Source organism: Excalfactoria chinensis, chromosome 1, assembly GCF_039878825.1.
Source record: "Excalfactoria chinensis isolate bCotChi1 chromosome 1, bCotChi1.hap2, whole genome shotgun sequence".
Lineage (NCBI taxonomy): Eukaryota > Metazoa > Chordata > Aves > Galliformes > Phasianidae > Excalfactoria > Excalfactoria chinensis.
In genome coordinates this window covers 111674587-111687278 of record NC_092825.1, presented here as the reverse complement: position 1 = coordinate 111687278, position 12692 = coordinate 111674587, and the positions used below count along the sequence as shown (strand labels likewise).

General features: G+C 35.8%; 1 protein-coding gene across 2 annotated transcripts in view; it reads left to right on the top strand.

Annotated features, from left to right (window-relative positions):
- The window catches only part of POLA1 (DNA polymerase alpha 1, catalytic subunit), a 188779-nt gene that overhangs the window by 82182 nt on the left and 93905 nt on the right, over positions 1 to 12692 (top strand). For both annotated transcript variants that reach the window (XM_072332121.1, XM_072332113.1), the window contains exons 33-34: positions 4122 to 4303; positions 5975 to 6106. In XM_072332121.1, the coding sequence (XP_072188222.1) occupies positions 4122 to 4303; positions 5975 to 6106 (314 nt within the window). The remainder of the gene's footprint in view (positions 1 to 4121; positions 4304 to 5974; positions 6107 to 12692) is intronic.

Sequence of the window (12692 nt, the reverse complement as noted above, 5' to 3'; positions counted from 1 at the left end):
TTCTGTATACTTTCTTGCTTTTCTCACCTGAGGCAGCAAAGCAAGAGCAGAGTGGTGGAGATGAAGATTAGGGCAGTGCTAAAGCTCATGACGATGAACTAATCAACTCTATGATTCTAAACTCAATGAATTTTGCTGCTTGTTGTCTTTTTCTTTGCAGTGCTGTAGATGAGCTTGGGTGCTCAGACTTTCTATCCATAGATATGCGTTTTTTGTGTAGTTTGCAGAGAAGAGGTGCCCTAACTGCGATGGTTGGGATACAAGGGAGATTGTCAGCTGCAGGTCTGTCTGCAGGAGTGAAGGAATCCCTTCATAGCAGAAGGAAGTGGAGCCCCTGAAGTGAGACCTGCAGTCAGAATTGTGAGCAGAGCAGGGCTGCCTTAACGATGGAGTTGGAGACTGAGCTCTGAGAGGATTGCTGGAGCCTAAATGCGCTAGTTCAGGTGCAGGGAGCTGCCTGCCTGTATGCTTGCTTAGTGTATATCACACCACAGCTGGGAAGGCACTCCCGTGAAAGCATCTTCTTCCAGGAACGGGAGGGTCCCTTTCACTTCAGGCTGACAAAATGTAGCAGCAAAGCCAGAGCGTCTTCGCCGCCCCGGCTTGGAGCCTGGCTGGGAAGTTAGGCGCGGCCGGGCCTCTGGGTGGCAGCACCGCACACTCTTTGCGCCGTGTCACGGAGCGCCTTGGAGCCGGGCCTCGGGCAGGGAAACTTCGGTGCTTTCTGACAAACCTGCCTTTAAAACACAAAATCCGCAGAGGAGCAAGCGAGCAAGCAACCCCTCAGGCTTTGTTACAAAAAATATTAAAAAAATAAAAAAGAAATCAGGGAAAAAACGTGATAACGCTTTTGATATCGGAGTGTCTCTTTCAGAGCTGGGACTTGGCGATTCTTTCACTTTATATGTTTGTTGCTTCTCTTCTCTTGGGAGGGTGCAGAGGTGGGAGCCAGTAGCATGTGGAAAACCCGGGAAAAACAAAAACAAAACACATCTGCAGAAATTCTATTTTTTCAGTATTGAGATCAGTGAAATACACCCGGCTGCCTTTCAGCATACAGAGTGGTATTTTCTGCTTACCAAATAACAAACGTTTTAATAATGCTATGAAATAATTCTGGAACAACTTGTAGAACTTTCCCGTGTTATTGTGTAGCACTTTTAGCGCTAGACGTTTTTCTTTCATCATGAAGGCAACTGTACAGTTCTGGTCAGATCAGAATGCTTACCTGTGGCAGAGGTAATTCCCTGATAGCTCCAAGGTCCCTTGGCTTTCTCTTGGTATCAGAGAAGACAAGAGTTCAGAGAAGTTCACTAACTCGTCTCATTCTATCAAATTAAAAGATAATTTAAAAACAAAACCACAACACTGCAAAACACATTTCCCACCCCCACTCCCCCCATTTATTAGATGTTCCCTGTTTTGTTTTCCAATTGCTGTATTATGCCCAGCATGACCTGCGTCCCCCCAAGGGGAGACAAGTTGGCATGCAGAAACGGATTAATTGAATGAACTAACTATTCTTGAAAGGATATAGTAGAAAAATAGATCCCAATTCCACACGATAATTGCAGAAGGCATGTTCTTCAAAAGCCTGATTTCTTGTCTTGGATTTCATTGGGGATGTTTGCACACTGAAAGTGAGACATACACAGGAGTCATGGCAATACTTTTTCCTGTTATGATTTGTTGTTGTTTTTTTTTTTTTTCCCCAGCAAAACAGGCAAGAAAGTTCACGTACGGGTGTATTTCAGCTTCTTAGAATGGAGATATATATATATATATATTCATTTTAAATGATTACCAAATAATCTGTATGCTTATTGGCTCTCACCATTTTGAGTGAGTATTGGAAAAGTACAGTTGAGCAAAATTTCTCTCCGTGTTTCCTTAGGGAACTATTTCGCTTTACTGCCGCGTTTGGGAAACTACCGAAAATAGATTTTTAGCTGAATGTTAATGGCTTCTGTATTACAAAGTTGCAGGGATCGCTTCTCATTCCAGTTCCAATCACAGTGATCTGTGAATTTTTATTCACCATTGCTAGCTTAGATGCATACTTCATTTGGTTTTTTATTTTATTTTATTTTATTTTCTCCTCTTTTGATCTTAATACTGAAGCTGAGCTCCACTTCCTAAAACATTTATCTACTACGTTTGCATTGCAGTACGTTTTCCTTGGTATTTAAAACAGAAGGGAGTGTAGTACTACCATTTTTTTCCAAAACTAATAGGCAAAAACAAATTAAAAATAAAAATGCAACCCTGCAGCCCTACAGAGTTGTTATATATATATATATATATATAATATATATATATGGTCTTTATATATAAAATAAAGTAAAATAAAATTATATATATATTATATATTATATATTTATATTATATTATATGTATTATAATATTTGAGACCAAATATTAGCCTTCTGCACTAACATTTGTTTCTATTCATAAAAGTAAAATTGGAAATATTTATGAAATTTTGGTGGAAACTCTTGTTTTCTCAAGAACCAGTTAATCTTTTTTTTGGTCAATGTAATTTTTTCTTCTCTTAGAATTTGCCATGTAGCTGTAAAGTGGAAATTTAGAATCATGATAATAAAGTTACAGATAGCAAACCTTTTAGGTAGAGGCAGTCTGTATCTGCTTGTATAGCACAGCTGTTTTATGTGTGCATTAATACTTGTCCTGAGTGACTGAATATTGTTCCCAAACCTTTTCTTCAAGTCTCTTGGTACAGTATAAAGAGCTTAAGAGGAACTGTAAAGTCAAGCTTCACTTTTTATTTTCAGTCTTTCATGCTTTCTCTCTGACAATTCTTACATTTACTAAGATTCATGTGTGATACAGGATGAAACGTTGCAAGCTTTTAGTTAGTTGGCTTAATTAGTCTTCCTTAAAAATATTTTTTTTTTCTTACTGGCTCTCACAATTTTTGATTGAATATTGGTAAAGTACAGTTGAGCAAAATTTCTTTTGCTGTATATTTTCTGTATATTTTCCCTAGGGAACTATTTTGCTCTGCTGCTGTTTTTGGGAAAGTAGTCTTATTTTTTTTATTATTTTTTTTTAATTGTTTCCCCTTGATCCTTTCTTATTATTTTTAAAGTAAGCCGTACACTTTTTTTTTTCCATGCTCTTTAGGTGATTCTTTTCTATCATGTGCTATTTACTGGAGTTAAAAAAAAAAAAAAAAAAACACAAAAAAAGAGAAAAGAAAAAAAATCACAAACCAACAGCAGTAAGAACAACAGGAAAAGCCATAGGTGGAATAAATGGACTTTTTGAAATTTTGAACATGACAAAGGATGACAAAAAAAATAAGGATTTTTATTAAATTTACTTTGGCAGTCGTATTCCCAGGGTAGCGAACTTCGTGCTTGCTTGCTTATTTACTTATTTGTGGTTGAATCAGTATTTTTAGGATCCCTTTTGTGTATTTATTTGTTTAAAATCTTCAGTTCTGGCAATCAGAAGTAAAGCGCTTTCTCTCCAGCGCTGTCGTTTTAAATGCTGCTGCTGAATTTTAACCACTGCATTAGATTGAAACCTACATGCTGTTAACCACTGAGCCAAAATGAAATCGACCACTGCATTGAAATCAGAGTTGGCAGTTGTATACGGACTTGAAGGAGTTGGTAATAGCAGTGCACCCGTGCTTCTTTAATGGGGTTTTTATTCTCTGTTTTCAGTTTTAATGGTGCCGTTTTGATTTAAAGACTGTTTCTTAATAACGATGCACATTTTTATTGAAATATTTTCAATGTAACTTAAGAAGAAAATAACAATAAAGCCATCCGTTAGGAGTGGTTTCCTCAGAAACAGAATGTTCTGTTGCATACTCCCATGATAATGCAACGTGCTTGCTTTATTTATAAAGCAATCTTGCGTAAGAAGATAAGTGAGAAGATTTCGTCGTGTTTTGTGAACCTTTATTTGTGGTTAAAAAATGTAAAATGTATTTGTATTTATAGAGCAGTGTTTGCTAAAGAGAGATTTTCAGCTTTTGAATTTACATTTTGTAACTTTCTTTTGACTCTGCTTCACCAAGCATATGAAAAATGAGCCTACTTGCATGGTTGACCTCTTAGTCTTTTGAAATTTTTGTTTCTTATTAATAGGACTGGATCCCTCCCAATTCAGAGTCCATCACCATTACCATAAAGATGAGGAGAATGATGCCTTGGTTGGTGGCCCAGCTCAGCTCACTGATGAGGAGAAATATAGGGACTGTGAAAGATTCAAGTTTTGCTGCCTCAAATGTGGAACAGAGAATATTTATGACAATGTCTTTGACTGTTCGGTTCGTTTTCAGCGTTTTATTTCTCTTCATTGGTGAGGGGGAAAATAGTTGTAGAGGAAAAGGCCTTTCAGACAGCATTCATGTAATGTAGATGATACCATGTTGCTAAAGGACTTTTATTTGTATCTTTGGAACAGAAATTTGCTGAGAGAACGGTATAGAAATACTTTTCCCAATTTTGCATTTCAGCTAGGAGCAGTGTAGTCTAGGAGGAACATGTGAGATAAGCTGGCTTCATTAATCTGTTTGCCCACATTCATGAATAATTGTTAACTGTAACTTTTTAAGGCATCCTTATCTTAACACCTGAGTGACTTCCAGTTCCCTATTTAATGAAACTTTCGTGTAGCTATGGCAATTTCTTATCCTAAATCATATTAATTGGAACAAAGTGGTTTTGAAATTTCTGTTTATCTTTTTACATCCCACTTCCTTTCTTCACAGTAAGGCTTTTTTATGTTATCTTTCCTTCTGTCTTTGCATATTGAACATAAGAAGTCATGGGGGTGCATTCTTGTTGAAAAGTTCTGCCAAAAAATGTATCTGGGACCTTGGATCTCAACTTGAAATAGGGCCAAGTATTTAACTCTCCAGCAATGTTATGCATGTATTAGTCATTGGCAAATTAGCGAGCTTCAGAGTAGTGAAAACCTTGAAACTGAAAGCAAATAAATCTTTTATCTAAATTAAAAGTAATTATTTTAAGTTAATTTGGACAAACAGCAGATGTTTTGCATTTTTTTGAATCAAAATAAAGCAGTCTTTGGAAGCAAGCAAGACGAAAAGGCACACAAATCGAGTGATGCTATGTAAATCCTTGACTCTTGTTCATTACAGCTGTAAATAAAAGTTAATTGCACATAGGCTTGACAACTTGCAGATGGGCTAACTGGAGAGATGGAGAGAAGTGGATGTCAAACTCTTTATATATATATATATATATGCGCACACACACACACACACACACACACACACACACACACACAAACATGTATTTTATGTTGTGGGTGGGAGTTTAGCCAAGATGGTTCAGAAAAGCGCAAGTGTTAAGTTTTAAATGGATAGAAAACTGTTTACAAAGTGTTATAAATATCCAACCTAACAGGCTTTTGTTATCTCAGTGAGAATTTTACTGAGTTTAATTTCAGTGCTTCAGATGCTGCTTTTAGGTTCTGAAATTTTAATGTTTGCCATTCAAAGATTGTAGTGAGGTGCTGTAGAACTCTAGGAGCTGTTCTTTGCACTTGGGGAAGATGAAAGATGTTCTTTTGCAACAAGGTTTGTCTCTACAGCCCTGTTGGTCATCTGTAATTGGTATCTGTAAGGTGGATTTCAGTGTTCTGATCAGTAGGTTTAGGCAAAACTTCAGTCTCCCTGATGAGACATAATTTGGTGAATGATTAATTTTGTGACTGATGAAGAAGCATCATCTCCAGAAGACCTCTCATTGAAAGGAGATTTGGAAAACTGTCCTATCAAACAGGTCTTTATATAGATGTGGCTGTCTGTGGTGGGAAGAAGGAAAGCCTAGATAGTAGAGGTTTAATTGAAAAAATAAAACTCTTTAAGATTATTTTTTTTAACATTAGGCCTTATGTCTAAACACCTGCAATAACTTTTGCTGCTCTTATGTGCTGTCATGATGTATGTTTTTACACTTCTTTTTCTCAGGGGCGATTTATTGAGCCTAGCTTGCAAAGGTGCAGTAAGAGTGAATGTGAAGAGCCTCCTTTCAACCACGTGGTTCAAATGAACAACAAATTGCTCTTGGACATTAGACGCTACCTAAAAAAATATTACGATGTAAGTATTTGGAATATAGTCTTCCATAAGGAATTGGTTGTCTAAATGGTTCTGAATTTAGCGACTATCTCACTTCTTTTTCAGTAAAGTATAAATTAGTGCAGTTGCAAGACCTAACTTTATGAAAAGGAAACTATCAATTAATAATTCTTAAAATATTAATTTAGGTTATTTTTCTCATTTCTGTCTCAGGTCAAAATAGTCAAGTGTGTATATGTATGTATGTATGTAACATTTTGTAACAGTGTTTTCAGTGTTACAACAGATGAAGTAGCTCCTTATTTTCCCAATGGTTGGCATTGTGTGTCATTACTGAAAAAGCTGTGCTGTAATATTTGCATTTCCCATCTTTCTACTGACCAAAGAACTAACAGGTTAGGGAAAACATAGCTTGATTTTTAGCTTATTTTATATTTTTGGCATCTGTAGTGTGCTGGAAGGATTGCATTTTGTGAATTATCAGCTTGCCATTTTGGTGAAATTTTCTTGGAATTCCTCATAACTTCTTTCACTATGTGGTTGTCTAACACAGAACCTTTTTTCACAGTCGTCAGATCAGACATCATTTTTGAAAGAACTCCTAACCTTTGGATGCTCATAACCTTTGATATGCTTAAAAATATTTTTGAAATTTTGACCTGTAAATGAAAGGGCAGCCTAATTTGTGGTTTGTTTTCTTAGATATTACAAGATGTTTTTTCAGATGGCAGCTAAAATGCTGAGCATTAGCACAGCAGTTTTAATTATGGTTTAATACTAAGTGTACATGGTGTTGTTGTTTTTTATTTCCTTCTATATTAGTTCCTATTGCAATTTGTAAATAAATGTTTTCTGACGTGTTTTCTGGAAATGTGACAAATTCAGAAGTTATAAGCGTGTCTTTTAAAGATCTTTGCATCAAAAAGAGCTTTCTTAGACTATTTAAATCCAGACAGCGTTTCTTAAGGTAGGTTGATTGTTCCTTTGCACTGGAGTTAAGGGTAAATCATTTGGATGGGTAAGGTTATCCAAATGTGAAATCTTGCGTTACTGTATTGCCAGCTCCATGTGGCTGCGAAACTCTCATTCACATGATATGACTATGAATACTGCATTATAAGGTGTGTTTATATAATAGGTCAAGGTAATATATTTAGTCGTATGACATTTATATAAAATTCTGCGTCTGAATAATTTTTTTAGATTTTTGAATATGTGCATTTGATGTAATGTATGAACATTATGATAATACGAAACCCCAATGCTAAGGAGGTCCTGCTATATAAAGTACTGGAAAACATGCATGGTACATGCATTAGTAAACTTGATATATAAAGGAAGATTTAAGGACAGGAAGAAGTGTTGTTTCTGAAGAATTCTAAAGGATGAAAAATGCTGTATTATTTTACTTTGTTCTCCGACTTTTGGTTTTGGCTTGGTTTTAAGGCCAAGCTTTGAACTAGACTCTGAAATGTTTCAATATTGAACATTGTAATTTAGTTATATTCTATTAAAATCTGTTATGTATCTTACTACCTAGTACATATAATAATAAAGTGTCCTCCAAGAGGAATTTAACTGTGCTTGTAATTGAAGGCTTTACAAACTTTATTATATTTTCAATGCTGAGAACTTTTAACCGAATAATTATTAGTTATCTCAAATAATAGTATTTTTAACTGTGGAATACATTCAGGCTCCAGAAATGCGAGCTTATTTTATTTTGAAAAGTAGTTTTGAAATTGCACAACGATTTTCATTAAAAAGAAGGGCTTTCCGCTGAGCCGGGCAAGAAAACTTTTTGTCCCGTTAGCTCTTAGAAAAGCAGGTGCTCTGAGCTTTAGTATACTCCTTTCATCAAGTGCTTGTAGTGACTGTGTAACAGCTGGAGTTGAAATTTGTCAAATGGATGTTTGCACTAATACATATAATCCTATAAACTATAAAGACACACTCAGAAGTAGTATGGCAAAGTACCATCCGAACAAAACATTTGACACAACTCTGAGACACTTAAGTCTCCTCTTGTAGTTGTTGTACCTAAGAGGCTCAGAAGTGTCAGTTTAAATAGACAAATATATTGATTAACTTTGTCACTCCATTTATTTCAGTATATTCTTTTTAGATAATACTTCTTTTTATGTTGGTCAAGTGACGCACAGTACAAAAACACAAAATTCATAAATAATATTTTTTTAAGCCTCAAAATAAGGAGCTACTTTTTATGAAGTCGCTCTTAGTGGGAGTCTTTTGGCCCTAACCACAGCTTGCAGAAATGAATAAGCTTTTTTTTTTTTTCAGTGGGCTTTGAATGAGACTTTTTTTGTCAGGGTTTAGAATCATTGCATTTTGTTTCCCTGCCTATTGAAATGCTTCCATATGTAGCTATATAAACTTAGAAGGGGAATGGCATAGTAGGCAAAAGTGCAAAATCCACGTGGTCTTTTTGGTAGGGGGAGTTGATAAATAAGCAGTTAGACTGGTGATGTTCTTCCTTCCTTTAAAAATGATGCAAGTGTAAGTACACAAATTTAATCCTGTAAGCTTGCTACAATATCGTTGCTTTTGTAAATTATTTACCTTTATGTAATTGCTTTTCTTCAGTCCTTTTTCCCAATGAAACACTTAAATTTTTTATTTGTGTTCTAAAACATGGGCGCTGTTACTCCAGTAATTTTGGCTTTCGAAATAGTATTAACGGTATCATTTTTGAGAATCCTACTCCTAATTGTAAATATCTCTAAAAATTATGTGCAAATATTCCTTTTGAGAAGTGCGTTATTCTTTGGAAGATTGATTCTGTTGTGTGGTGTGTGATTTATTTTTTTTTTTATTTTTTTATTTTTTTTATCCTGCTTCTGAAGAGCAAATAGATGAAAAGAGAGAGAAACGCTAGCTAATCTAAATTGGGAAATGAAGAGGGCTTTTTTAAGCATGAAAATTTCATCATCTTGTCAGCTGGCAGAATGCCTGCTGTGTGGATTCACAAAGGCTAAGAATTACACTTTCATGAAATTTTCCTCACTAACTGCCCTGGTTAATTTGAAAGATAACCCACTGTTCTAATTCATTCCTCAATTGGGCGGTGCAGATTTTATCTTTGATCTGACAAAGCATTTGTGTTAATCGTTTTGGCCCTCTACTAGACACTCTTGGGATTGTGCTTTTACAATAAATGTGTCTGTGATAGCTCTTTAGTCTATTATACTTACAATAGATCCATAGAACTGGTAATTAATTCTGTACTGCTTTGGAAATGGGGAAGAATAGGTGTAGCTCTGTCAAGTGCTGCTGGGAAGTTTGTTTAGCTAGTTCATTTTTGAAGTGTTACCCTCAGCCATCAATGAAACATCCATGCTAGAGAATGGCTGAAGGCTGAAATATGCAGGCATAAATGGAAAAAGTGACCAATTGCTGTGCTGGAGAGTTTCATATGATTTTTAGTAAGAGGATCTAATTATGATGCAAACCGTTTAATGTTTCCCACTGGAAATACTCATATTTATTTAGAGCATTTGGTAAATAAACACCAACTCTTTTAAAAATCTCTATAAAAAATCAATCAGTTCATATCCATAAAAATGAATCCCTTGTCTTGATTAGCTGTTAGCTTTGCTGACTGAAAGGAACTGAATAAAAAGTATGTATTGTATATAACAAATGAGTGGTATCAGATAATCGCAGCTGAACTGGATGGCCTTGAAGACTTTGTAGTCCTTGAATCACAAGGTTTTTTAACTTGTTTCTAGGTATACATGCATGGGATTGGTAGCAGTATAGGCTGAAGCCTGTTTTTATAGAGATTTTTTTTAATATTGTTTAGTTAAAGCATATGGCATCTTTTTATGTTTTGAGAATGCAAACTTAAAAGGGTTAAGGGTTATGGTTTTGGTCTGTTTGTTGGGTTTTTTTGGTGTTTGGTTTTTTTAATATTGAGAAAATCTTGGCCCTGCTTTTATTATGCTGTCTTTATTTTAGTCTTTCTAGTGGACCACTCTAACCCGCAGACAGTACTGAGTTTGAAGGCTATTGAACACTGCTAAATAACTTTATACTGTTCAGCTGCGAAAATGCAGTGCTCAATAGCCCTCAAAATTTCTCATTTCTTACCTGTGGTGGGGTAGTCTACTGCTTGCACATTAGGTCGCAGTATAAAAGCATGTTAGTACAGTTGTTCAAGGTCTTTGAATTATTATTTTATGTATATATATTTCTTGTTTTGATTATTGTGTGTATGTATATATGTGTATTCTTGGGTTTTGCATTTGTATCTTAAGCACTTAAAAAGTAAATGATTTATAAACAAGATAATATTATAAGAGGCAGTAGCCTTCATATGGGGTTTGGGGTTAGCATGGCACATTCGCTTAAGAGAACAAAAATGACAGGGCTTATTGTGAACCTGGAGTCTCCCACACTGCAATCATGTGTATTGCCAACAACCCACAGGTGTACGCCACATGAACAGGTGAAAATATGATTGTAGATGGTGGTGATGACTTTTGTAATCATGCTTTCGGAGCAGTTATGTATTGAAAGCCCTTTTTGTTTGGTGGGTGGGTCAGGGTAAGAAGCTTCTTTGGATTGAAAGGAAGGTTTTTAGAAGTGGCAGTAGTACAGTATTTTAAATATTGTTGTGCTGATAATACCAGGAGAATGTGGACACGTAATAAAGAGTGTGTAGAGCCAGAAAACAGAAGGAATCATTACACCAATTGATGTGGCAGACACAATCAGATAGCTAAAAGCTGCTGTCCAATTATCTCCAATGATTATTTTGGGAGTTCTTCCTGTTTGTGTATAAATGGATATCTGAGTCTCTTCCAAGCTTGAAATTGTATCACTGTCATTTTAGTTTATATATACAGAAACTGAGACATTTATTTTTAGTATTGAAAGCTTCCAAGTCAAGACAAATGGAAAGCAATTGGAGTGAGCGATAAAAGATGAATGTGATTCCATGCACAACTTACTGGGAACTCAAGAGAGGGAAGGGAGTCTGGCACCAAAAATTCTCAAGATGTTTTCCTCCCCTCCACAGTAGTATTTTCTGATTCATTCCTTGAATAAGGTTGACAAACGGTTTGTACTTAAAATCATGTTTTGGTTAACCAAGAGGAAATTAGAAGCATCTTGATTATTGACCAACACAGCCAGTATTTTACTACATGAAAGCGTTTTATATGTCTTTACTGACGTAATTTATAGTTAACTGAATAATGAAAGATAGCCCTTTGGTCATCATGTATAGTGCATTTTGGGGATGAGTAAGCAGTTATTTGTCACAGCACTCATGGTATCTATTAAGTGAGATTGATTCGCTATTACTGCAACTTCTGCCCTGTAAAGGAATTGTTTGTTTTAGACTTGCAGCATCAATATGATTTTTAGTGAAGTGTTTCAAAGTAATGATCGATATGCCTTTACAAAAGGTTTAACTCTCTTCATTGGATTTTACTAGCCATGATGGACATGCATCCATCTCCCTGATGGCTGAGTGAAATTGAGTGCAACTCTGTGAACTCAGAATTTCAGCCACTGAGAATGAGTGAAATCTACAAAGGAATAGTGTCTGTTTGCTGATGCTTATTGCTAGTGCTTAGTCCACAGTCAGGTCCCTTGCCAGAGAAGACTCTTAATGACAGTAGAGACATCTCTCTGCTAACTGCAGAAAATGCTTCATGGGTTAGCCACGGCATGGAACAGGTTCTAAGAAATGCAGACTGCCTCAGTAGAATGAAACCAACTTTGTAATTTCCTCTGTAGGTAGAACACAGGAATGTAAGGGCTTATTATCACAATAATTTATCTGCTTAGGTTTATGAATGGCAGTAATGTGAAGATCATGTTACAGGAAATGTGCCCACAGGTAAATATGGTCATGGTTGTGATTGCCACCAAGTGTGTAATGTTTGCCTGGGTGATTGAATCACTTCTCTAATAACAAGATGTTGCTGTCTTCAAAGGATTATGGAAAGCACTTTGAAGGTACTCTGTTGGAATTGATCTGTTGCCACAGTAGAAGCAGTGATGAATTTTGGTAGCACTTGGAAAGCATGTTTTGCTGTAATACAGTTACACTTGCAACTCTGTCTTACCTAGCTTTAAACTGAGCACAAACTTAACTAGCACTGGTGTACCAACTGCAGTACTTGCTACGAGATTCTGTAGTTCAGAATGTAAACGTTTGGGTGAATCTCTGCTGCCTGTACATAGAACTGCCACAGCTACATTACATTAAGGGCCAGAGTGAGCTACTTTGAGAATGGGAGTGAGCGAGTACATCCTTGTTGAACACCTTGGAATGACAGAAGTGTTAATATGCTACATGGCATTGTAGGTTTTGCTTATTCTGAGACTACTTTAATAACAAATCATAAATCACAAGAGGATTCATGACAAATCACTGGTCTTGAAAAGATCAGTGTTAATATTTCTCCGTTCTATGTTAGTTTTTTGGCCATTTTCAATCTGTTTAGATTGCTGTTACTTTTAAATTAAATCCAAATGCAATTTTGGATGGAAAAGCGTTCTTACTAGTTTCTAATTAGAGATGTTAGAGGAATGCGGAAGCTCATCTCAACTAAGGCTTAATATAATATTTAAA